Source organism: Brassica napus, chromosome A6, assembly GCF_020379485.1.
Source record: "Brassica napus cultivar Da-Ae chromosome A6, Da-Ae, whole genome shotgun sequence".
In the NCBI taxonomy this organism is placed as follows: Eukaryota; Viridiplantae; Streptophyta; class Magnoliopsida; order Brassicales; family Brassicaceae; genus Brassica; species Brassica napus.
The window spans coordinates 23,408,244-23,432,630 of record NC_063439.1 but is presented as its reverse complement, the minus strand read 5'-3'; the positions used below and the strand labels follow the sequence as shown (position 1 = coordinate 23,432,630).

General features: G+C 33.1%; 2 protein-coding genes and 2 long non-coding RNA genes across 4 annotated transcripts; 2 read left to right on the top strand and 2 right to left on the bottom strand.

Moving 5' to 3' along the window:
• The first annotated feature begins 1,432 nt into the window (after positions 1-1,432).
• On the top strand, positions 1,433-2,774 carry LOC106351340. Its single transcript, XR_007314471.1, has 5 exons — positions 1,433-1,587; positions 1,675-1,952; positions 2,017-2,149; positions 2,236-2,374; positions 2,452-2,774. It is a non-coding gene; the product is annotated as an uncharacterized LOC106351340 (long non-coding RNA).
• Positions 2,775-7,066: 4,292 nt separating this feature from the next.
• LOC106352218 (proline-rich antigen homolog) lies at positions 7,067-8,196 on the bottom strand. The gene has a single exon (XM_013791883.3). The coding sequence runs from the start codon at positions 7,824-7,826 to the stop codon at positions 7,332-7,334; it is 495 nt and encodes a 164-aa protein (XP_013647337.2). The 5' UTR covers positions 7,827-8,196; the 3' UTR covers positions 7,067-7,331.
• Positions 8,197-14,737: 6,541 nt separating this feature from the next.
• LOC106352255 (GATA transcription factor 16) lies at positions 14,738-15,626 on the bottom strand. The gene is made up of 3 exons (XM_013791914.3): positions 15,477-15,626; positions 15,273-15,401; positions 14,738-15,191 (listed from the first exon to the last, which is right to left on the bottom strand). Exons 1-3 carry the CDS (start codon positions 15,495-15,497, stop codon positions 14,958-14,960), a joined length of 384 nt encoding a protein of 127 aa, XP_013647368.2. The 5' UTR covers positions 15,498-15,626; the 3' UTR covers positions 14,738-14,957.
• Positions 15,627-17,502: 1,876 nt separating this feature from the next.
• Positions 17,503-18,601, top strand: LOC125575925. The gene is made up of 2 exons (XR_007314470.1): positions 17,503-18,079; positions 18,209-18,601. It is a non-coding gene; the product is annotated as an uncharacterized LOC125575925 (long non-coding RNA).
• Positions 18,602-24,387: the final 5,786 nt, after the last annotated feature.

The window sequence follows — 24,387 nt, the reverse complement described above, 5'->3', positions numbered from 1 at the left end:
ATAAATCTGTACTAATTAGACTTTCTTTTCATGTAAATTTAAAGTATATGAATTCCACTTCTTTCTTCCTTTACCTAAAATTTTAAAGTTTCAATGGTTATAGTTTGTCCAATAACAACTACGGATGTTATATAATAATTAGTAACACATTATAAAATGATCGGATATAACATGATTTTAACTATTTGATATGAATGAAATATACGATCTCTTAATCTATCTACTGAAAAAGTGTTTTAATTTAGATTTTATAAAATTATCAAAACTTGTTAGTCACTATATTTTTTTCATTTTATACAAATAATATTTCTTACTCATTAGAAAGCGGTTTTATAAAAGGAACGTTCTGTTTCTGCATGGTGAAGACAGAAGCTGACTTTGAAGGGTCCATGATACGTGGCAAGATCGTTCTGTTTCTGCAACAAGAAGGGATTTTACCTAAAGCTCGGTCCTCTGCTTTGGTCGGAGGTAAGTCCACGATAATGGGACGTCTCTCACAGGTGAGAACGTCGGTGAAATCGAGTCCAGTGTAGATCTTGGACTGTGGACCGAAGATGCATTTCGTGGCGTTCACGACCGTTGGTCGAACTCATCTCGCATCCAGTCGAAACTTAGCTCCCAGTGGTCGAGCCGGCGTAGTGGATTGTGGTTCTCCATGGTTACTTCGGCTAGGTAGTTCTGGTCACAGGCTCTGATTCTGACGACGTCGTACATTATGTGATCAAGTCTCCGGGTTGTCTTGGGAGGAACTTGTCGGTGATGGTGGTTGTGTTGACTTTAATGCTTGGGTCTCTCTTGCAGCACGTTGTTGTCTCTCTTTTGCCTGATGCACCAATAAAATTGTTGAATCAGAAACCTATTCTTTTTAGGGCTTATTTGCCAAATAACAAAAAAAAAATGAAAAATTAGATTTTGGGAGAGAGAGTAGAGAGAGATAGGAAGAGAAAGTAGGAGAGAGGGGGGGGATTTTGGTTAGTTAGTGTATTTGTTTTTTTTTCATGTATATAGGGTGCAATTTCCCTTCTTTTTATTGCAATTTTTTGTTATAAAAACAATAGTATACATGTCTACAAATTTCGATATTTTTGGTTTGATCAAATCGTTAAAAAGTAGATTAAAGAAAAGAATTGAAGAGATGAATAGATTGTTTAAAGGGCAATTTATAATATAATGAGGGAGTTTCTCTCCTCCTGAGGCGACACGTCAGCACTTTTTAAAAGGGTCGAATTTGTTTTCGTATAAGACTTACGTCGCCCTGGCTATATCAACTGAAGTCTACTTAGCCCAGTGGTATAACCCGCTCATAGTAAAGCTTGAGAATACGGGTTCGAATCCCCTGGCTTCCTTTTTAATTTTTTTTTACGTTGACGAGCAGTGGGCCTCGCGTATATTTCTCTGGGCCCAAACTTCTTTCACGACCCCTAGGGTTTCATTTTACTCGCAGAATGTTCTTCGACACAGAGACGCTGCTTCATCTGGCGATACGAATTCCGTAACTCATCTCATTAACGCACAATTACACCGCCGCTGATACGATTTGGCTCTTTCTAACGCTTCTTCAGTCTCCATTATATAGCTGCTTCCAAGGTTAGCTCTCGGTTGCTCCTGACTTTTCTCTCTACGATTTCTCTCTGCTTAGCTCTGTAACGCCCGATCCGACAATGACTACTGCAGTTTCTCCGGTCGCTAACGCCGTCGTCGCCCGATCCACATTCAACTCTCTCCGTCTCGGATGAACTTCTCAGTTCGTTGTTGGTCGTTTGCATTTTTAAATTTCTGAACCTCTTATATTTTATTTTCTTTGTAAGGCTCACATTGTTGGTGTCCTCCAACGAAATGAATGGTGGTTTGTTTCTTGCACCAGTTGCAGCCGGAAGATTACAGAATCCGACACTTTATTCCGTTGCAACAGATGTGTTTCTGCCAACGTGACCGGAGTCATCAGACATCAGGTATGAACTGTTATTCTCGATCCATTTTTAAAGTACCAACCTAATCATATATATCTGCTAACAGTTTGACGTCCTCTCTATCCAAGTTCCGTAACTAGCTGTTGATGATGGAAAGGACAGTGCCACTTTTGTGGTCTTCATCAGAGAGATGACAAAACTCATCAAGAAATAGGCAAGCAAGTCTGGCTCTTGAGGAGGTACGTTTCCCCTTCCCATTCTATCAAATTTTGTATATAATTGTTCCTCTTACTCTAAACCCCCCCAAACGCCAAACATAATTCAGATGAGTAGCAGTGAGGATATGGAGGTACCAAAATGTCTATCTGGCAATGAACATGTTTCTCAGCTACGTGTAACTCCCACCGTACGTTCACCGTCTCAGCAATCATTGAAGATCTCTTACTTAGCACTTAGGCAGAGAGGTGAGGTATCTATGTATCCACAGTTTTTAAAATTGCTTCTGTAAATTAACACACATGTTAAACTATATATTTCTTAGAGTGGCAGCAGCAACCCAGCTCCAGTCGTGGGTATGGAATCTGGACAAGCAACATGGGTGATGCGCCAAACATTTCACCGGAGGTTGCTGTAGCAAGTCTGCCAGCTTCTCTAGGCGACGAAACACCTGCAAACGCCCCGTGAATGATTGTCGCAGGGCCATGTAACGTCAACCCCACTTAGCTTTCGTCTCATTTCAATTTTCTGTTTCCATATGTTTTCCCTATTTTTAACTTTGGTTAAGCTTTGATTTGCTGTAAACTATCTCTTACTGGTGTAAGAATTACTATTACTTTAAAGTGACCATTGACGTGTCTTTGCTTATATTCAAATAGTCGGTTTAATGTCTCGAAAAATTAATGGTCTTAGAATCGGTTTAATGACTTAAGAAAACTAATCGTCTTATAATCGGTTTAATGTACTCGAGAAAACTAATTGTCTTAGGATAAGCTTAGTCTACAAATAACAAAACAACTATTGGAATATAAGCAAAGACACGTCAATGGTCATACTAATTGTCAACTTGCAAAAAAAATACATTAATAACAAACCATTAAACTCTACAATCAAAACGCTACTCCAAGACTTTGACATACAATCTAATCGTCACAGACCTACAAGGAACTAATTGACCACCAACTACAAAACTGGAAAACAATATATGCACACCAACTACAAAACTGGAAAACAATACATGCACTATATGCTCCGAAAATTACAACAACAATATTCATCCTCTCACATACGGCCATAATTCCCATTATCTTTTAAATATAAATTGTCCGTCGTGTAAAGAAAGTAATCTATGAATCCATCTTAGATACTATTAATATAAGGAAGATTATCATGTTTAAACCTCCGGTATCGTTTCAGTTTTATTTTCAACTTCGGTTATAATCATCAAAAAAATAAAAAAAACATATGTTTCCTCACTAATAAACATTTACCCCTAACCAATACATTCGACCCTGAATCACATAAACATTACAATTTAAACATTATATATACACATAAACAATATTCTTTTTTTTTGGCCTTGTCTCCATTTTATTATTTTTTTGTAAAAATTACAAAATTCTCGATATTCAAGAAAACGTTTTTATTTCATTTCTCTTACACTACTAAACAATAATACACTAACACACTAATTCATTTGACAATAACCAACCCCATAAACCTCAGTTTTTGCACATGACGACACTAACAACGATTATGGTCCCCGGCGAAATCCCATACACAATAATACACAGCGATCAACAATGTACCCGGCCCCGCGCTTGCGCGGGGGCTATACCTCTAGTTGTCAATAATAGCACCTTTTGAGTTTTTGTCTCAAAAATGGCACTAGAAAGAGAAAGTCACAAAAATGGCATTCATTAAAGGGTAAAATATTTTTAATACCTTTGGTTTAAAACTAATAAACAAACAAAAATAAATAAAAACAAATAAAATAAAAATAAAAAAATGAAAAAAAGAATTTTTTTATAGTTTCAGATTATATGTTTTCAGATTCGAAATTTTTTATAATTTTTTTTGAATTTTTTTTTTACTTTTTTCAAATTTTCTTTTTATATTTCAAAAATAATTTTTGAAACTGTTTTTAAAATTTTTATTTTTAGTTTTTTAGTATTTATTTTTTATTTTATAAAATTTTAAACTCTAATTCCAAAACCCCACCCTTTAACTCTAAACCTTAAGGTTTAGATTAATTAATCCAAGTGGTATAAATGTTTATTTACCTCTTTAATGAAACCTATTTTTGTGACTTTGAACCTTGAGTGCTAGTTTGAGAACAAAAACTTGGTTTTGTGCTATCCTAGTCTTTTTCTCTTGTTTAAATCCGATTTGTTTTTTGTTTCCTGAACATCAATATTTTAATATTATGCAGGTAAGTTATATTCACTAATCATTTACATAATGAATTAAAAATGAATAATCTAAACAAAAATAAAAGTATAGAACTCTAAAACAATTTAAAGGACCAAAGGGATGGTTTATGTCAAACAAAAGTAAAGACTAACAAAACACACTACATGAAATCTTAAAAATCATAAGAAAAAATGGAATTAGTTAGAGTAGTTACTTAGCGGAGTAGGAGGAGTAGGCTCAGGACAAAGCCAACCATCGTTAACAAGTGATATGTTGGATGGCATTGGAATCGCCGGAGGAATCACCATGAATTGAGTCCCTACTAGCTCAATCCTAGCCGCCATCTGGTCTAGGTCCCTGGCTGTTTGAATGGCCGTTTTGAGGTCGGAGGCAGGATAGCCACCAAAGATGGTGATGTTTCCTACGAGGGCAAGCAACTTTGTTCCGTTGAATGATGATCGCATTGGTGGCGGAAATCCAACGAGCACTCTCCATTGTTTGAGCTCCTCTCGGCCATTGTTGAGAACCGTTAGGACTGACTCAAACCGATACGCCTGATCGGTTGTGTCGTTTGGAGGGATCTGACGACCGAGTATGAATGTGTAGAAGAGGAATATTCCATTGCATAGTTCTGAGGGTGAAAGTGAAATCGGCGCCGGTGCCAGAGGGATCATTATCGTTGGGGGAAGCTGAGAGAGAGATGACGATGTAGCCTAGTGGCAATATCTCTTGGGGTTTGGTGTGTACCCACATCAGTCATGGGTTCGATTCCCTCCTGGAAACTAACTTATCACTATTTGACCGGTCCGGGCTTGGACTTCGGCCCAAATGGTTTATATGGTAGGCCATAACAGATGATTGGTCCATCCCGTGGTATTAGTCGGAAGGTATTCCAAATTCGGGTCAAAAGTCAGGCAGTATGGTATGCTTTCGGATTAGTCCACTTTGTAGCACTAAGTGCGTTCTTTCCGGGACCGACCGGATCAGCCGATAGAGTTAATAAAAAAAACTCCTGATAAACTCATTGTGCTTTTCTCCGAAGCCGAATAATGAAGAGGGCTTTTCGTTTTTATTTGAAAGTATTAGTGTAACGTGAGTCTATAATCTTAGGAAGCTATGGTATAACGTTGTAGTATACAAGGGCGCACGCCGAGATAATGTTTGAGTCTGGAACTTGCGCCATGCACGTTGGTAGGTTGATTTTGAAGTAGATAATGATAATCGTGGACGCAAATTAAAAATTATTAGCATGACTTGATCATTCCAACAATATGCCAACATATTTCCAAGAAAATTTGAATACTATGGTCTATGGGTTATGGATGTCAATCGGCTAGTTTTCGCATATAATAGTCTTACTAGTTTTTCTTTTGACAAATAATTTTAATAGTTTTAGCACACAATAATCTTGCTGATTAGGGGTCTGTCCTGCGTAGCTCTCGGCAAAAAAACTCCCTCATACACTTGAACTAAGAAAAGTGCACGATCAAATGTTCATATATTATCTTAACAAAGTATAGACGGGTCCGGTTTTAATACTAAACCACCTTGCCTAACCGTCTAACATCGACCTTAACCAAACAAAGTTAAATCTCTGAATTAGTTTGACTCACTCTAACTGAGTCAGAGTGTCTGCAACATTATACCAATGCTCCTACCAAGAGGCCCAAACAGGCCTACATTCAACAAAGCCAATTATTGTGAGACAGACCATTGATCTTTGTCTCACTGTTTCAACAAATGCTTGTCTCACTGTTTCAACAAATGCTTTTTGGTTAATAGCCACTACCTATATATACTGTATCTCTCTTTATGTTGGGTATTCGTATTTTAATGGTTTCTGTAGGTTTGACGGCTTATTTAATAAAGTTCATAAATGAAGGTGTATTGTATAAATCTCCCCAGCCTCACCGAAACAAAGGAGAATATTATAGTTCAGAAAGCGGATAGATATGTGTTGGAGCAAAGCTGGCTATAATTTTTTTTTTTGCATGTGTATTTCGAATTTCCAACGGCGCGATTTCACAATTATTGAAATAATATATACTCTTGTTTAACGACAATCACATGTGATATAAGCTAATACAATGATTAGACAGATTCAAGTGGCATGTTATATACTCTTGCACCTCCTCCCACGTTTGATGATGTTATGTCATGGGTCAAAACTTCCTCCGCAAATCACCGTGTCAAGACAATATGTAAGCTCCGATTTCAAGCTTCTGTTTATCTCATTTGGAAGGAGAGAAATACAAGATACCACACTTCGGTTTCAAGGTCGGTACCTCTTATTATAAAGGACATGTTCATATTCATGAGGGCAAAACTCTATGGCTTAGACCAGAAGGAAAAGTCTGCTTCTGCTAGCGTAATTGCATCTAGAAATGCAAAGGAACACACCTTCAGCATTGGTTTCGACTATTTCAACCCTAGGATCAAATATTCACCTAGCTCTTGGGTCTTTCATTTTCTCATGCTCTGTTTAAATTTTTGGCGTTTTGCTGAATTGTAACCGTTACCTCTTTCAGAGGATGTTTAAAAAATGAAAAAAAAAAAAAAAAAAGTGGCAAAGAACTTAGCTGATGGGAAGATACCGTCACAGTAATTGTTTGACTAAAACCCTATTACTCGTCAAAAACGACAGGATTAGTTAATTAACCAATAATGGGATATAAATTGTATTTTCAGCAGAAATAAAACTCGACCGACAAAATAGTGGTAAAGATGGAGGAGTGTAAAAGATAGTGGATAGAAAGTAACATTTATTTATTGTATTTCTGAATAGCGAGTAATTAAAATGTTAATTAACAAGAGAAAAATGTAAATACAAATTGTCAAGAAAAGAAAAAAAGTTTGACAGATCAGAAAGTAAAAGATAATCATTTGATCCAACATCTAGTTTCCATGATCAAAGATATCTAAGGCCTTCAAAGACTATTGTAGATCTACCGATCTGCCACATTATTGTGATGTTTCTTCGTAATTTCCCGGCGAACTCCGACGTATTTTTCGTCACACTAAACAGAGGAAGATGGCGAAAAGAGCAAACATAATAGTATAAGAATTCATAAACCGATATGAACCAGAACCTGGTGGTGGCGTATGATAGTAAAACGGGAAGTAAGGGACGATAGGGTTCGGCGGAGGCGGCGTAGGATAGTTGCCTGAATACGGCGGAGGGTAGTAATAGCCTTGACCACCGTCACCGTATGGAGGAGGGTATTTTCCGCCACCGGACTGAGAGGGAGGAGGGTAATAGTAAGAGCTGCCACCACCGCCGCCGGAGCTCGGAGGAGAAGGAGGCGGAGGACATGCGGTGGTTGTTGATGGTGACGGTGGTGGACGAGAAGGAGGCGGAGGAGGAGGATATGATTGGACGGGATTACAGGGATTGTCGCAGGAAGAACACATTGTACAAGAAACAACCTCGTCCGATGTCACTGGCGAACTCACTGACAGTAACAGAACAAAAAGTAGATACAAACCATATAACTGGTTTGCTTCCATTGTCAGAGATTTGGATTCAGAAACTCGACTTTCAAATGTTGAAATCTTCAAAAGGTAAGAAGATGAGAGAGTGAGAAAGAAAGAAGCACATTCATGAATAAGAGTGTTCTTCTTCTTATCGAGGACTTTTTAAAATAGACTATATTTTTGTTACAGCAGAAAAAGGTGTTTTGATAAATAAAGAAATATATAGTGAAAAGAACGAAGAAAAGATATGCCGACACATTAACCTTTTAACTGAAGGTTTTATAATAAAGCAACGAAAATTCGCGGATGTCGGAAGCAAACACGTCATTGTGATCTTATGAATTGTAGAAACCACGATAGTACCCCTGGTCCCGGTACTACTGTGAGCCATCTCGTGGCGGCTGCGTCGACTAGCAACAGAACAAGTAGGTTTGGTGAAATTAAAAGAGTTGGCAGAAATGGTGCTTGACTTTTGTGCAAGCTTTCACACGTGGACTTGTTTCATTGGGTTTGGGTTTATGATGTGGTAGCTTTGGAAAGAGTAGACGTAAAGATGACGGAAGTACTGAGTGAGTATATTACATTCAACTAGTACCGGACATTTTATCCGTTAAATTTGATTCGATTCGTTATTCGTTTCTATTCGATCCAAAAATTCCTGATATCCGTAAACTTTCGAAGCAAAACAAATACTAAAAATCAGTATTCATTAAAATCGAAACAAATCACAAATATTAAAATTTTGGGAAGCGAATATCCGATCCGATCCGGCAATATATAAATACATGTATATCTTGATTATATTTCAATTTTTTAATGTATAAAATTATATAATTATTATTCAAACATATGATTTGATAAATTTTATCCACATTATTACTTATATAAAAGTATTACATAAAAAGAAGAGAACACATTTATGACAATTATAAACTTTTTTTCTTAAGTTTTGTGTTATTATAATTGTTAACTACGTTCAAAATATGTAGATTCACTATTTCTTTTAATTTTTATCAAACATACCATGCAAAAAAAAAATTACAAAAAAAATTTGTATCAAATTCTTAAGATTATTTGTATTAATCAAAACATATGAGATATTCATAAGTATTCGTAAATATCCGCAAATATATATTTATTTTCCGGATATCCATTTTTTCGAATATCCGTATTTTTCCGAAACAAAACAAATCGAAAAATTAGATATCCGTAACATATGAAGCAAATCACAAATACTTTCAAAAACCCGGATATCTGATCCCTGTCCAGGCTTACATTCAACAAACCTTTTGAAGTAATATGAGAAATTTGGGTGAGCAGCTTGAAATTCAAAAGTGTGTAGAATTTGAAGCCTTTTCTTTTGGTGTATAATAAATAATCTAACCTTTTACAAATTTAAAATAAGATTAAAAACATGACGCAAATGTTTTATTGTCGATTATCAGTTTTCTTGTGATAGATTAGAAGGTTTCCACTTCTGTTTCTATAAATAGTGAACAAAATTCACAAAAAAGACTATACCCCCATGATCGGATATTACAATCTTGTGCAACAAAAAGTTTTGTCGACGGGTGTTATATTGGAAAAAATTATCTAGCATCGCAATAGAAACTCATTTTATCAGACTTATCATAGTAATTTTAAGTAAATCATAATTGAAGTGACTGTACATTGATTTATCTATTCAATACCTTATTTCTTACATTTCAATATTCACATTATCTTTTCTCACTTATACATAATCATTTAATATACGTTCAACTTTTATTCATTTTCAATGATTTTTTTTAAAAAAAAATCAACACTCTATTCATCTTCTTTTATTTAATACATACATAGATTTTAATTTTGTGATTATATATTTTGGATTCTACCTTACAAAAAAACTAAAAAATAAAAGCAAAATTTATTAGAAAATAATGAATTAATTTTTTGTGTCCAAATTAAACAAAAGAGATCTCTATTTATATCCAAATTAAACAAAAGAGATCTCTATTTATAAACACACACAAAAAGAAAATTGTAATCTTAAATAATATGTTTGAAATCATTAGGTGAATAAAAAATAACAATTTCAAAAGCCAATAATCTAGTGAAATGTTGTTGATATGAGCCACATTTTAAAAATTTCAACTAGTTGAAAAGATTAAGTACAAATAATCTAATATAATATTCACAACTTTTTCAACACTCTTAATGGAACTATTGAACAGTTTTAAAAACTATTCAATATCCTCAATGTAATTAGTTTAATATGGAAGAACTTGCTCAATTTGTACAAGATAACATAAAATTGAGTATAATATGAACCTCAGATTTGTGCATATGTGTTCGATGAATAGAATCCGCATTTTAAAACTTCAGTTTTTTGTGAACCGATCAAATTTTATTGTATATATTGATTTTAGAAGGTATCAATTTGTGTTGGTTAGGTTGTGAACCATGGAGATGGATGATGTTCTTGAGGTGACTATTTAGTGGGATTACAACACATGTCATGCATTTACCAAAAATTAAAATTACAACCTCTTGAAATCGAAATACTGCCACTGTTAATAAGTATATTGAACATTTTGGACCAATTAACAGTGTACAAATTCTATTGAAGTGATGATATGATTTTTATTTTTGACAAGTTATCAGCGCATTGATCACATGCACAACTTCTAAATGAAAATATCATTTTCCATTTTGAATTGTGACAGCATAATCTTATACTCAGATATTGGCATTATCATTGTCATTGTTAAGAAAATTATTGATAATTAAGCTGTATTCTATGAAAAAAACACTATACAATACCTCAATAAGCAACATAATTGCATTGTCCATATTAAGGTAAAACATTTCTCTTATGAGTGGTGTCATTTACATGCCATGACATTCTACAAATGATCAATTCACTAATAAAAACAATTTGTATAACAATGGAAATATCACGATCAAATAATAGTAATTTCAAAATAATTATGAAAAACTCACAAAATACCATGAAAAAAAAGTGACCTATTCATGATCTTTTCCACTTTCTATTACATGTAGATTTTTTTTCAGTTTTTTTTTCTAACTGTTTTGGATTCTTAAAATGTTATACAGGAAGGGCTAGTGATGATTCAATAATGAATGCAAAGTAGATTCACACACACAATTATTTCTTAAACATTTTGAAATGCACACAGCAAATATATAAAATTGAAAAACACTAAATAAAGTGTTCTAGTTCTAAACCACGACAGCTATTTTTTCTAAAATAAACTATACAACTTCTTATCATGATTACTAGGAATGAACACGCATGATTCACATGTGCCCAAAGATCAAATTGCTTAAAACAATTGTGATACAACTGTAATTGCCAACTTGCCAAGTGCCAAACTACGTTACCAGACGATTTGGGAGTAGCAGCTGCCAAAAGTCAAGTGTTACACATTGTCCATACAATATTCTAACTCGTTTTTGTTTTGAAAAGTTTTAGAGTAAAAATTGAGGGATTTTTTTTTTCTGCAAATGGAGTTTTCGATGAGATTTTAAGAAGAGAAGAATGAAACATTAGTTGTATTGTATATCACATATCTCTAATAGTGTGCAACGGGCCCACCAACTCCATCCAGTTTACTCCGCACCTACACAACACTATTTTGGTACACTGGTTACACGGGTCGCTCCATTACAAACTGTAGAAGTTCAAATCAGGTACTGAAGTTAGATAAGGATCCTATCGGTGTCTAATCCTAATTTTGGTGATGTGCCCAAATTACAAACCTGTACTAGCAAGATTCAAGATTGTCTAATTATGTGGTTGAAAATATGTTTTGAAATCATCCTTTTGGGCTAGGCCCTCCACAGCTAATATTTGTGTCCATATAATACAACAATGAACCCATATACATTTTCTTTCTTTCCAGCCCAGCTTTCTGGTCTCAATTTATTGTAAAAAACGTCAAAATACGTGGCGTATACATACAAAAAGATACTGTAATTTATTCTGTGTAAATGAATAATGTAACATGTAATTTATTCTCTGTAAATGAATAATGTAACTTACAAGAAACCTAAGAACTTTACGGTTTTAGACCATCTCCAATAGCTTACTCTATATTTTACTCTAAAATAGAGTAACTCTATAATAGAGTTTGAATTTGTCTAATGGTACTCTATTTTAGAGTAGAAAATAGAGTGATGAACAAAAAAAAAACAAATTACTCTATATTTGGAATAAACCTATTTTTCAATTTATTATAAAGTGAGAAACAAAGTACCATTAGAGCATCTCCAAAAGAAACTCTATAACTCTAAATATAGAGTTTTTTGCTCTCCAAAAAGGAATTTCAAAACTTCAAATTTGAAGTTTTGAAGAGTGAAACTCCAAATATAGAGTTTCACTTTTCAAAACTTCAAATTTGAAGTTTCATCTTTTTATTTGCATTTTGGTCCTTACAATTATACATCATATTTATAATTCTTAAATATTTTTTTGTTTATTGTTTTAATCCTTAAAACTTTTATATCTCATAAATATTTCAAATTTGTTTTATAAATTTAAGTTTTACACATGAAATTAAATAAAAAGATTTTGAAACAAGATTTATAATATTTTAAAACTAGAATTAAACAACAAGAATATTATAAAAAAACATGATAAAAACTTATTAAAAAGACACATGAAGACATAATTATTACTCAAATTTAAATATTATAACAACACTAATAGTCTGGTAAATTTTCTCCGGAACCTCCCAAATCTCCAAAATATTGTCTAAACAAATTTTGTGTAACCGAAGATGATTGTTGTTGTTGCTTTTGTCGCATTTTTCGTATGATTCTTTCTTGTTCAGATCGAATGTATTCACGAATATTAACATCATCGATAGAAGCTAAGTGTTTTAGCAATATTTTATTTTCCTATTTTACTTCTTTAAAAGCTAATTTTTTTGCTTTATTTTGCAGTCGTAATTCAATCATCTCATGACCTTTTTCCCTGCTTGTTGTAATTTCATTTAAAAGATCAAGGATTTTTTTCGTTTGATGATATCAAACTATCAGCGGGTATATTATGAGGATATCCTATTTCAACAATTTTTGGCTCGTAATCTACAAAAAAAAATATAAAGAGAATCATTTCTTACTTCGAATTGCATTAGTTGATCATATAACGGAGCATTACGAAAATAATTTTATAGAATAATGTAGTATTTGCTTGCAGTTTAATATTTAATAATGTACTTTTATTTATAATTTTATATTTTAGTGTAAGATTATTTTAATTAATATTTCTGTAATATTTATATATATATGTACTAGTTATTTATAGAAGTTTTATGAATTTACATCAACTATGACAAATATAAGGATTATAGTGTAAAATATAAATAATTTTGAAGTTATATTTGAAGTTTTACTTTTGGAGAAGAACACATTGAAACTTCAAATATAGAGTTCTAGAAACTTCAAAATAGAGTTCCTTTTTGGAGATGCTCTTAGGCCAAGTCCAATGGCACGGTAAAACGTCAAAATAGCGTGTGATGTGATGTTTTATCTCTCCAATGGAACGGTATATGCAACTGTATTATAGTGTGATTCTGTTTTTTGCTACAGTGTCACACTATATTTGGTGTAACACTGTAGCAACGGCAAAAGCTTTTTTTTTTTAATTTATATTAAACTGTTCTTTTTTTTTTTTTGACAACAAAAGGCTATAAAACTAAGAAGATTCCTGGTCCAAGAGCCACCTCGGGGGAATTGAGTCAACATAAACCATAGCAGATGGCGAAGTCCTAGCACCTCGTGCCAACTTGTCCGCCAAAATATTTTTCGCCCTTGGTATATGTTGGATAGTAAAGTTAAGAAAGAATTCCTTACATCGCAGAAACTCCTCCATGTGTGTAGTGAACGCGGGCCATTCTGTCGGTGTAGACACCATCTTCACCAATTGAGAACAGTCTGTTGCAAACACCACCTCTGAGATTTGTAGGGTCTTCATGCACTCCATCGCCCATATTAAACTGTTCAATCTATGCATTATTTAGTTATGTTTAGTTACATTTTATTTCTATGATTATTTAACAAATGGATTAAATATTTTTAAAATGTCATAGTTATTTGTTATATTTAATTTTAATTGATATGAAATATTAGTTTATATAAAAAATACATTAAATATTAATTTAAACATTTGAAATATAATTTTTTTTGTTACAGCTTCAATATTAATTTAAATATTTTAGTCATAAAATAATTAATATTTATCAAAACTATCAAAAACTAAAAGAATCTTGATTAATAATATAATAATGAAGAATATTTCTTTTTAGTGTAAATATTTGGTGTTATGGTTGGAGATACAAAAAAGTTTAGTGCTAAAATTACACTAAAATAGTGTAATTTTAACACTAAAATAGTGTTATAGGTTGGAGATGCCCTTAGTACTAATGCTATGATAAAGTGAAGATTGGATTTTCTTTATGCTGAAAAGAAGCACACAGAATAAGGAAACAACATTTTCAGGTGGCCAGACCAAGATCTGTTTACTAATTACGGGACATGTATTAATGACATAATTTTTATGTTGATGCATTATACTAACGCGATTATCACAATCAATTCATCTTTGCGTACAAAATTTGAGAATCTCAAACTGTTAAATACTACTTCAAGAATGGATTGTAGTCCACGAAATCGATGAGAAAATAAAAAGTTCAGTGTGAAAATTATTCTTTTTACTAAATCTGAAAGTTATTCAAAAGTAGCGGGCACACTAAAAAAACATTACCATTTTGACGAAATTCAAACTATTTTTCTCGTTATAATATAATTATATTATTTCTGACATGACAAGATTGTGCTTAACAGATAGGCAAAACCCCATTCCTGTCCTAATAAAGACAAGATTTCAAGACAGAACAATAATTTTAAATCATTACAATTAGATTACCCCACAAACCTAATTAAACAAGAAAAAAAAATTCTTCATTCATCTTCTTACAAAGAAATAAATTGATGTAAGAACACAAAGCCAAACAATTTCCGACAAAAAAAAAAGAGAAAGACAATCTTAAGATTCGTTTGTTAATCATCAATCATCATTACCCTCCGAAATTCAGGAAGAAGAAAACCCTAATTTTTGTTTGTTGTTTTCTTATTAGCCACCGTCTTCAACGGTGGGATCTAAGCGTACACTGATCCATACGAGAGAGCCATGAGAAGCACAGCGGCTTGCTCTTCCTCTCCGAGCTTCCGTCGCTGCTTCTCCACCGTAGATCGCTTCCCCATTTCAAAACCCATCATCCTCTGTTTCAGATCGCCGCCGCCGCCGGAACTTGATTTCTTCGACTGCTGCTTCTTATCTTCAACTCCTCGTCTCTTCTTCCTGTTTCTGATCCCACACGCGTTACAAAGCGACTACACAAGAAAGAAACAATACATTATCAGATCGGATCAGACCAAAAACAATCGGATGGAGTTAGGTTTCATTGCTCTGACCTTTGGACCGGCGGGGCCACCACGCCAAAGAGGGGTTTTGCTTGTACCACAATGAGCGCAAGTCTTCTTCTCGTTACTACTACTAGTCTTGTTCTGTTCGATCATATCTTCACCTCTTCGTTTCGAGACCTGAATCAAAGAGATCAATACACAGAGCGATCAGCTTTCAACAATGGAATCATCAACATAGATCCGATCACTCACCTTATCGCTGTGATCTAGCATTTATTCACTTCCGCGATCGGGAATCTAGGTTTTGATCAGAGAGCGAGAAATTTGAAATCGGGAAATGGAACCGACTTGAAGCAGATGAATTTTTTTTTTTTTAAGGAACCGAACCGACATACGGTGGGATGATCACAGAACCAACGCGATTATAAATTGGTTCGAATCAAACCCTACCTTTTGTGAGTTAAATGACGAAATTACCCTTGAATTTTCATCTATTTATCGCGAGGGAGCCACCCGCCAAAATGGCGAAACAAGGAGGGAAAAGGTTTTTTTTTTAGCAGATATATGTGGTTTGGTGAAAAGAAAAGGGCGCGTACTTAAACCGGTGTGATCAGATACGGTACAGAGTATGGTTTGGTTGGGACAATAATTCACGAGTTTTAGATCTTAGCCGTTGACTAAGATGTCTACGAAGTTTGACTTTTGGAGTACCATATGTGTGTATTTATGCTGAGTGACGCACACTAAGTGACTCAAAATCTCAGTAGTCACTATGTTCATAGATTAAGTAGGAATGGTTGCAAACCAAGCGTAGATTAAATATCAATTTGTTTATGTTTCAATATTTGCAGACTAACGAACATCTGGTATAAATGTAGCTTTAAACACATGTAGTCTGATGTAGACACTGAAAATCTTGGTATAGAATCTATGGATCTTTCATTTAAGTCAAAGATCAACGAATTTTGAAAATAATCTGATTCGTTTGGTTATATCCCTTTAGTAGATGATGATGCAGATCCACCGTAAAGCAAAGATTTAGTGCAAAATTGAGATACTAATTATAGATTAATTATAGAGAAAGAAAGAAAGAAAGAAACAAACAAACAAAGAGATGGCACGAGTGGTAAGGAGTATAGCCAGGTAGATAATGGATTCAGACCATATGTTGGTTCTAAATAAGATGGAGTTTTGTGTGTGTAATGTTGAATAATCAATTTCCTGGTCAAAAAGTGACAATGCTCGAAATCTATCCTATACTAAAAGCAAGATATATAGTGTTTTTAACATGTCCACGTTGGCAAATTTATTTGGCCAATCAAAACATTTCAATAATACACATAGCTCTGTTCAGTAAACTGTTGATTTTGTATGGGCTCTGATGTGTTCCGATGGGCTTCATCGGTTAGCAATGGGCTGAGCTATCCGGTTCAATTAAAAAAAACATGTAACCGCAGCGTTCATCGCTTTCCTTCCTCCACAGATGAACTCGCCGTCTCCGTTAATTCTTAATCTTCAGAGTTTCTCTTCTCATCTCTTCACATTCCCTGAAGTTCAATATATTCTTAAAATTCGGCAATTCTGGCACCGCTCCCGTAGTCCTCTAACAGGAAGCTGACAACTTCACTGACGAACCACCAGAGCGATGGCGCTCACCTGGGGATCTACCGCACCAGAGATCCAACCGAACCGCAACGAGAGAGAAAGGTACCACCTTGACGACGACGGACGCTTCCTCCTCCGTCTTGATGATCAGGTACCGGGTGGGGAGACGAGATGAGCTCCGACGAGGCTGCCGGAAGACGCAGCAGCGCCTCCACCCACGGAGAACACGAAGCTTGAAGGTGATTTGTTCTGGGTTTAGTTTTGCTGATTTGAGTCGAGTTTGGGTTGTGGATGAAGAAGTGTAAGAGAGTAGTTATGGTGGTGTTGATGATGATTGTTTGGAGATGTTCATGCCGTTTATTAGTGAAAGATTGAGTAAAGAGGTTGGTTCTGACTCTTGCACCGTTGTTTAATTTGCTGGAATCGTAGCTTCTCAGCTTCTTTTGCTTGATATTTGATTCGGAGTTAGGAAGAGATCTGCGAGAATCTGTGCTTCAGAAGATCTTTGGGTTCTACAGTTGCTACTTCTTTGGTGAGTCTCTTTTCTATGGAGAGTTCTTTGTAGTCTTCAATTTACAGGGAATACAGATGATTGAGTATATTCTGATGTTTTCTTGATTTTGACTTCACAGATGGTATTATGAAGATGCTTCTGGTGGAGCCATATCTGCATTTGACTCCACTATTGGTACGTTCTTTAGCTAAACATTGTTTCTACTCTACAGGTGACATGAGAATTTCAAATTTAATGTTCTTCATTTATAAAATGTTGTGGAGTTATTTTTGTTGAATCATATTTGTATATGGAAGGGCTGTTGTAGCTTTACTGAATCATACTGACGCTCTTAAAAATCTTTCAGGGTCCAGAAGACGAAACTGCTTTAACTGAAACCATAACAGAAGCTATGACTGAATTGGCGGAGAGGCTATGAAGTGGAAAATCTGAAAGAAGTTTGCAGTTAAAGAACATTGCTATCAACTGGTAGTTTCTTTTTGGCAAGGCCTCCCTTAGGTATGCATATAGTTATTGGCTACTAAAAGTTAGTTGCTTTCGGTTACTTGATTGTTTTTGCTTGATATTTCCAAACAATCACACATGAAAACTGAAGATCAAGAGGAAACCTGCAGATACATGAACATGTTCTCCAATTCACGTATACCCTATCACTTGGTCAACTGGGTGATCAGTCAAGGTGAAGTGATCAGAGATGTGGACGCACCGCTAAACTCTACGCCTGCATCCTTCATCGGTAAATTTCTTTTACGTAATGTTGTGGACTGTTTTTCTCGAATAATTTGTTCATAGAACATTCCCATCTTTTATTTTGGAGCTTTTATGTCTCTCTTGACTAATCTATTATGCAAAATCTAATCTCCAGAGTGGTGTGTATCGCTTGAAGAACAAGGACTAAAGGTTTTGACTGTGACCATTCCAACATTGACACAACAAGTTTGAAGAGAAGTCCAGATTGCAACCTTTTGTATTCTCGGATCGTTTTGTGAATGGGACTAAGGTTGGAGTTTCAGACATGAAGCTATGAGTGCTGAACCACCCACCACTTGAAAATCGGCTTAGCATGAAACCCTGGAAATGTAAGGATGCTGCAGAAGTAGTAACTGTTGTCCAGAGATTCTAACATGTCACTTCGTAACATTTTTAGGATCTACTACTTTTTTTTTGATCAAGTAGGATCTACTACTTAACCAAGAAAATAACTACTATTGTGGATCTTTGTATTGTAAAGCAGACTCTTAAAGTCTTTTAGAGATCAGTAGTGTTCTTTGAAAGGTCTCCAGCATGGAAAGTTTTAACATATTTTAAGTCTTCTGTGATTTACAAAGAACTTTTTTTCGGCCAATTTTTTTTTTGCCAAATGTAATTTACAAAGAACTTACGAGTAAATCTTTCCACGTTTAAAAAAGAAAAGAAAAGAATATACTGTCCCAAGAATGTTACAGAGTTGTGTTGTTGGATTCAGTTCGAATAGTACTAATGTTTTAAATTTCATTTTCTTTTAAATTTTACATTTGAAAAAAATTATTATTATTTTGATATTAAGTTATATGATTAGAACAAAAATGTCCAGTTTCTCTGACAAGAAATACTGATTGAATTTTTTTTTTTTGAAAAATCAGATTGCAATCAAGGGGCAAAAAAAATCAAACAATACCCCAATTACAAGTGAGGGCAGAGATGAGTGAATTCCAGGATGCAAACAATACTTCTTTTTTTTTGTTGTCAAAATTGGTGGAGAAGCATGACACCACTCTTCTCCACAAATATTTCTTCTCAGGAGTTGTGGGACTGGCGTGACATAAGTATCATTCTCTGTTTACCGTTTTCTGATCTTATTATTTCTCCTTTCTGCCCTAAACCATAACCATCTCTTTTAAAAAAACCTGGGAATAATATATTTTCTCTTTTTCAAAAAAATAATATATTTTCTCAAAGACGTTTACATAGAATTAAATGGTGTAACCTCATTACACAAAGAATTTCGGTCATGCCACCGCATTTTCACTGTTTTTTGTAATCACTAATCACGTGGTATTATAATATATTTTCTCAAAAACGTTTACATACAAGTCATGTTATACTAACATATGTTGTACTGTTTTTCGAGATTTTCAACACCAACGAAGCTCCGTTTGTTGCAGAGGATGGTGGGCAAGCATCTGCCAACAAGATTGAACGTCAAGGCGATGAGCCAAATCCCCAGGGTGTTAAGGGCAAAGAGGATGGTCGTAAATGACCCCATGAGTGAAGTAACAAATCTGTGAACCCGTCAACCCAACATGCTTCCATCTCTTTACAATTTCATAAATTTTTATGCATTTCCTTTTTCCTTTGCAATATTACACCTTCTATTTATTTTTTGAAAAATAAACTTTATTCAATGTGAATTGACATTTTTATCCATATTAGATATTTCAATAATTAAAATATACTCCAAACTAAAAATAGTATTATTATTATAATTATTTATGTTTAAGATAAATTTGTATGTTTAGATAAATATATGTTATTTTATATTTTAAAATTTTAAAATAACAATTATATTATAAAAACAAAAAATCATGATTTTTTTCTCTTTTCCAAAACCTCTAGCTATATGCAGCATAATTTTACTAAACGAAAAAAAACAGAAGTATTTTCAGAATAAAATAGAAGCAGAATTAGAAACTGAAATCTGATTCATGAATTAGCAAATTTCTTAATGAACTGAGAGGAAATAGGAAGAATCTGTGAAACTATAGAATAAATTTTTTTTTTCAGACATGGAGGATACAAAGAAGGTTACCTTCTTTTTTTTCTCAAAAAATAAATAGTTTAAGATATATTAAAATAATATATTTTGTAGATAAAGATAAATAGTTTAAGATAAACATTTCTTTTTAAAAAAAAAAACTGTTTTTCTAAAACCTTACTTTAAATACAAAATAAATTAGGAATTGAGAAATATTCAGATTGGACAATTTAGTAAATTTATATATACATAAGTGTATTTTTCAAAAAAAACTTACACAATGGTGTAGTTTTCAAATTAAAATTTTACTGTAGTATATTTCTCCAAATTTTCCCATTTAGTTTTTATCATAAACCAAAAAAGCAGCATTCAAAATTAATGAATTTAGGTATATTTATATTAAGTTTGAAATTTTATTTTAAGATAGAACAATTTGCTGACTGAACGTTTATAATCCAAACTTATCGCTAAATATTGTTTCATATTTTATACACAAAATTATTTTTAGAGAAAAATAGAATATCTAATAAATGGACAGTAAAATTGTTCATAATGAATAATAAAATACATTAAATTATCAATATATACATATATATTAAGTAGGTTTTATCCTTTTTATTAGATCATCAAAACAAGTAATGTACGAAAAATTGAATCATAAGCACATTTCTTAAAAATAACCAAGATTTTAGTTAATTATCTATATATCATTAAACATTGAGTTGGTGATAGTGATACCACTAAGCTACTGCGAAGCATTTTTCGTATTTCAAATAATGTGAAAATAACCTTTTTTAAGTGTGAGAAATATTTAGAATAGAGATTTTGGTCTAAGAGAATGTCATACAATTTTGGATATTAGGTACAGAAACAACATTAATAAATTTCTTTTAGTGTTGAAATAATTGGTATGCAGTAGTGACACCTTTTAAAAAAATATTTTTTTGAATGCCTAAATATATTTTTTAAAGTTATTCTAGAAATTAATATTGTTTTGCTTAAATCCAAATTTTGGAATACTATTTTTCAAAAATTTAACTTGCTTGAAAGACACCCAATACATATTATGATATTTCAACTCTTTGTGGTTGCACATACTTCAGAATAATATTTTTATATTTTCAAATGTTTGAAAATGATTTAAAACATAAATTTAAAAGACATAATCCGCGCGTAGCGCGGAAAAAAGATCTAGTAATAAATAGTTTTTGAAGTATTGAAAGCATGTACATCTTAAACCTGTAGGAAATAAGAAATAGTCTTCTTGCGCTCTATATTTGACATTGTCAATGTACTCTATCACATTGAGATTTCTCCATTCATCTTCTGATTCTCATATTTCGATTTGACGTTAACCATGTGTTCCGAACATAACAATCATCACGCAGTTTATATTCTTGATCAAACAAATTCGTTTTATTTACACGACAAAAATTTGTATAATTCTTAGAACGTCAAGTAAATTTAGCATTTCATCGTGCATTAGTAAGATAATAGAATGTACAAAGATCAATATTTTTTTTTTTTGGAACACAATACAAAGATCAATATATTTGTTATTTTTTCTCTTCTGGATTATCAGTGTTCATTAATAATTTTATGTATCTTATCTACTATTATACATATACACTACGCTATATATGCAAGTTGCTTTAGAGAAACAAGATATCCCAAGGAAGTCGACTCATCTCTAACCGTAGCTGGAGCTTCTCGAGCTACCGTAACCATTCGATTCGTGGGCGATCTTGGAGGTGATGCATAAAGAACTGATGCCTCGAGAATTACTATGTGTGTATTTTCGAGGTCTTTAGAGATTCTATATGCTTGAAGAGCCATTAGGTAAAGTCCCGTGGCTAGAAAGCCGGTTAGAAGCGAGAACACACCTGCGGCTGAGAACAAGCCTTGTCGAATTACTAGACAACTAGGTCTTGGCTTAGACCAGTTCCTTAGATGTCTTGATTCCACACTAAGTCCCACCAACAGTAGAACCTCTCCAACACCAAAGCAAAGCCTTAAAGGAGCAAACACACAAACACACACTTATATATACATATATGATTTAGAACATATTACTCACTCCGTTTCAATATAATGTATGTTTTAGAGTTTTCACACATATTAAGAAAACACGTAGGGGGGGGGGGTTATTGGAACATGAATTTCTATGGAATTTGATGATTTTAATTGTTGAGAGGATTTTACAAGTTAACTAGATTTAACAAATTTTGTCAAATACTTTTACATAGATTTTCATTACTTGTGTATAGAATTCTATTGATTGTTATTAACTTTTAAAATAAGAAATTAATGGTGGTAGAAAAAAAAAATTCATTTCAATCCCTGTTCGAAAATGCGGGCGCCTAGCCGCAAAATCGCCCGCCTAGGCGCTCGGCGTAAGGGTCCCGCGGCGAGTAAACCCAAATCGGGTTACTTACTCGGACACCAATTAAATCGGCCGCATAATGTTATTAAACGGTACGGAACCGATTTTTTACCGAATTATAAGCGTAGTTTTAAAATTTACTGGCAAGTATTTGGGCTCTGTTAAAAAGCCCAACTTAAATAACATTGTAAGAGACGGGAGTTAATTTATAGAGCTTTTTAGAACTACGTTTGCTTGTGTTAACCGATGTGGGACTTTAGTTTTTTTTTAAACTTTTTGTGTTTCTCTTTTATTTATATTTTCACTGAACGTGTCCTAATAAATTAATAATATATTGTTGGTCCAGCTTTTACCAATACAATAAATATATCTTAATACATCTAAGATGTGTGGTTTTGTTGATACAACATATTTGGGTATTATTCTGGAAAATTAATATAGTTTGTGTTTGAATTTTGTAACCGGATGATATACAGTTATTTTAACAATGAAATTTTGTTACAATGAAAATATCAATATAGTTTTTAATGATAGTGTATATACACAAATTAGCAGTTTATCATATATTTTACATTAAATACGTACAGTTGTATTATATATATATATATATATATTCAATAATGAATTTTGTAAGAGTTAAATTTTAATATAACTTGTTAAAATATGTATTTACATTAAATAGTTATTTTTATATTTTAAATTAAATAAAATTGTCAAAAAAACTAGTCCCCGCGTACTCCCCGATTAATTCCCGATTTTTTGTTAACTCGCTAGGCGTCAACCGGCCGCCCGACTCACGCCTAGCGTAGTTTCGAATAGGGATTTCAATTAAGACAATTCTTAAACAACTTTAAAAAAGTTTTTGTCACAAAAAAGAACTCAAGAAATAAAATGACCAAAAATTTTAATTCTACTTCTTACTTTATAGATATATAAATAATAAAAAATAAAAAAATATTTTTTTATATAATTTCGAAATGTATGTTTTAAATTTGATTTTTGTAAAAAAAAATTGAATTATTATTTTTGAAATGTTTTTTTTAATTCGAAAGTGCTTTTTAAAACTATTTTTTAATTTTTATTTTAAATTTTTAATATTATTTTCTATTTTTTAAGTTGTGAATTGTATTATGTTAAAGTTGTGATTTGTATATTATTCCATTCTTCAATTTGAGTTTTTGTATGTAAATGTATTTTATAACATTGATTTCAAAAATCTTATGGGTATAGATGATATTCTCAAAGTTGAGTACTATGAGTAAAAACCCCTGTTCGAAAATGCGGGCGCCTAGCCGCAAAATCGCCCGCCTAGGCGCTCGGCGTAAGGGTCCCGCGGCGAGTAAACCCAAATCGGGTTACTTACTCGGACACCAATTAAATCGGTCGCATAATGTTATTAAACGGTACGTAACCGATTTTTTACCGAATTATAAGCGTAGTTTTAAAATTTACTGGCAAGTATTTGGGCTCTGTTAAAAAGCCCAACTTAAATAACATTGTAAGAGACGGGAGTTAATTTATAGAGCTTTTTAGAACTACGTTTGCTTGTGTTAACCGATGTGGGACTTTAGTTTTTTTTTTTAACTTTTTGTATTTCTCTTTTATTTATATTTTCACTGAACGTGTCCTAATAAATTAATAATATATTGTTGGTCCAGCTTTTACCAATACAATAAATATATCTTAATACATCTAAGATGTGTGGTTTTGTTGATACAACATATTTGGGTATTATTCTGGAAAATTAATATAGTTTGTGTTTGAATTTTGTAACCGGATGATATACAGTTATTTTAACAATGAAATTTTGTTACAATGAAAATATCAATATAGTTTTTAATGATAGTGTATATACACAAATTAGCAGTTTATCATATATTTTACATTAAATACGTACAGTTGTATTATATATATATATATATATATA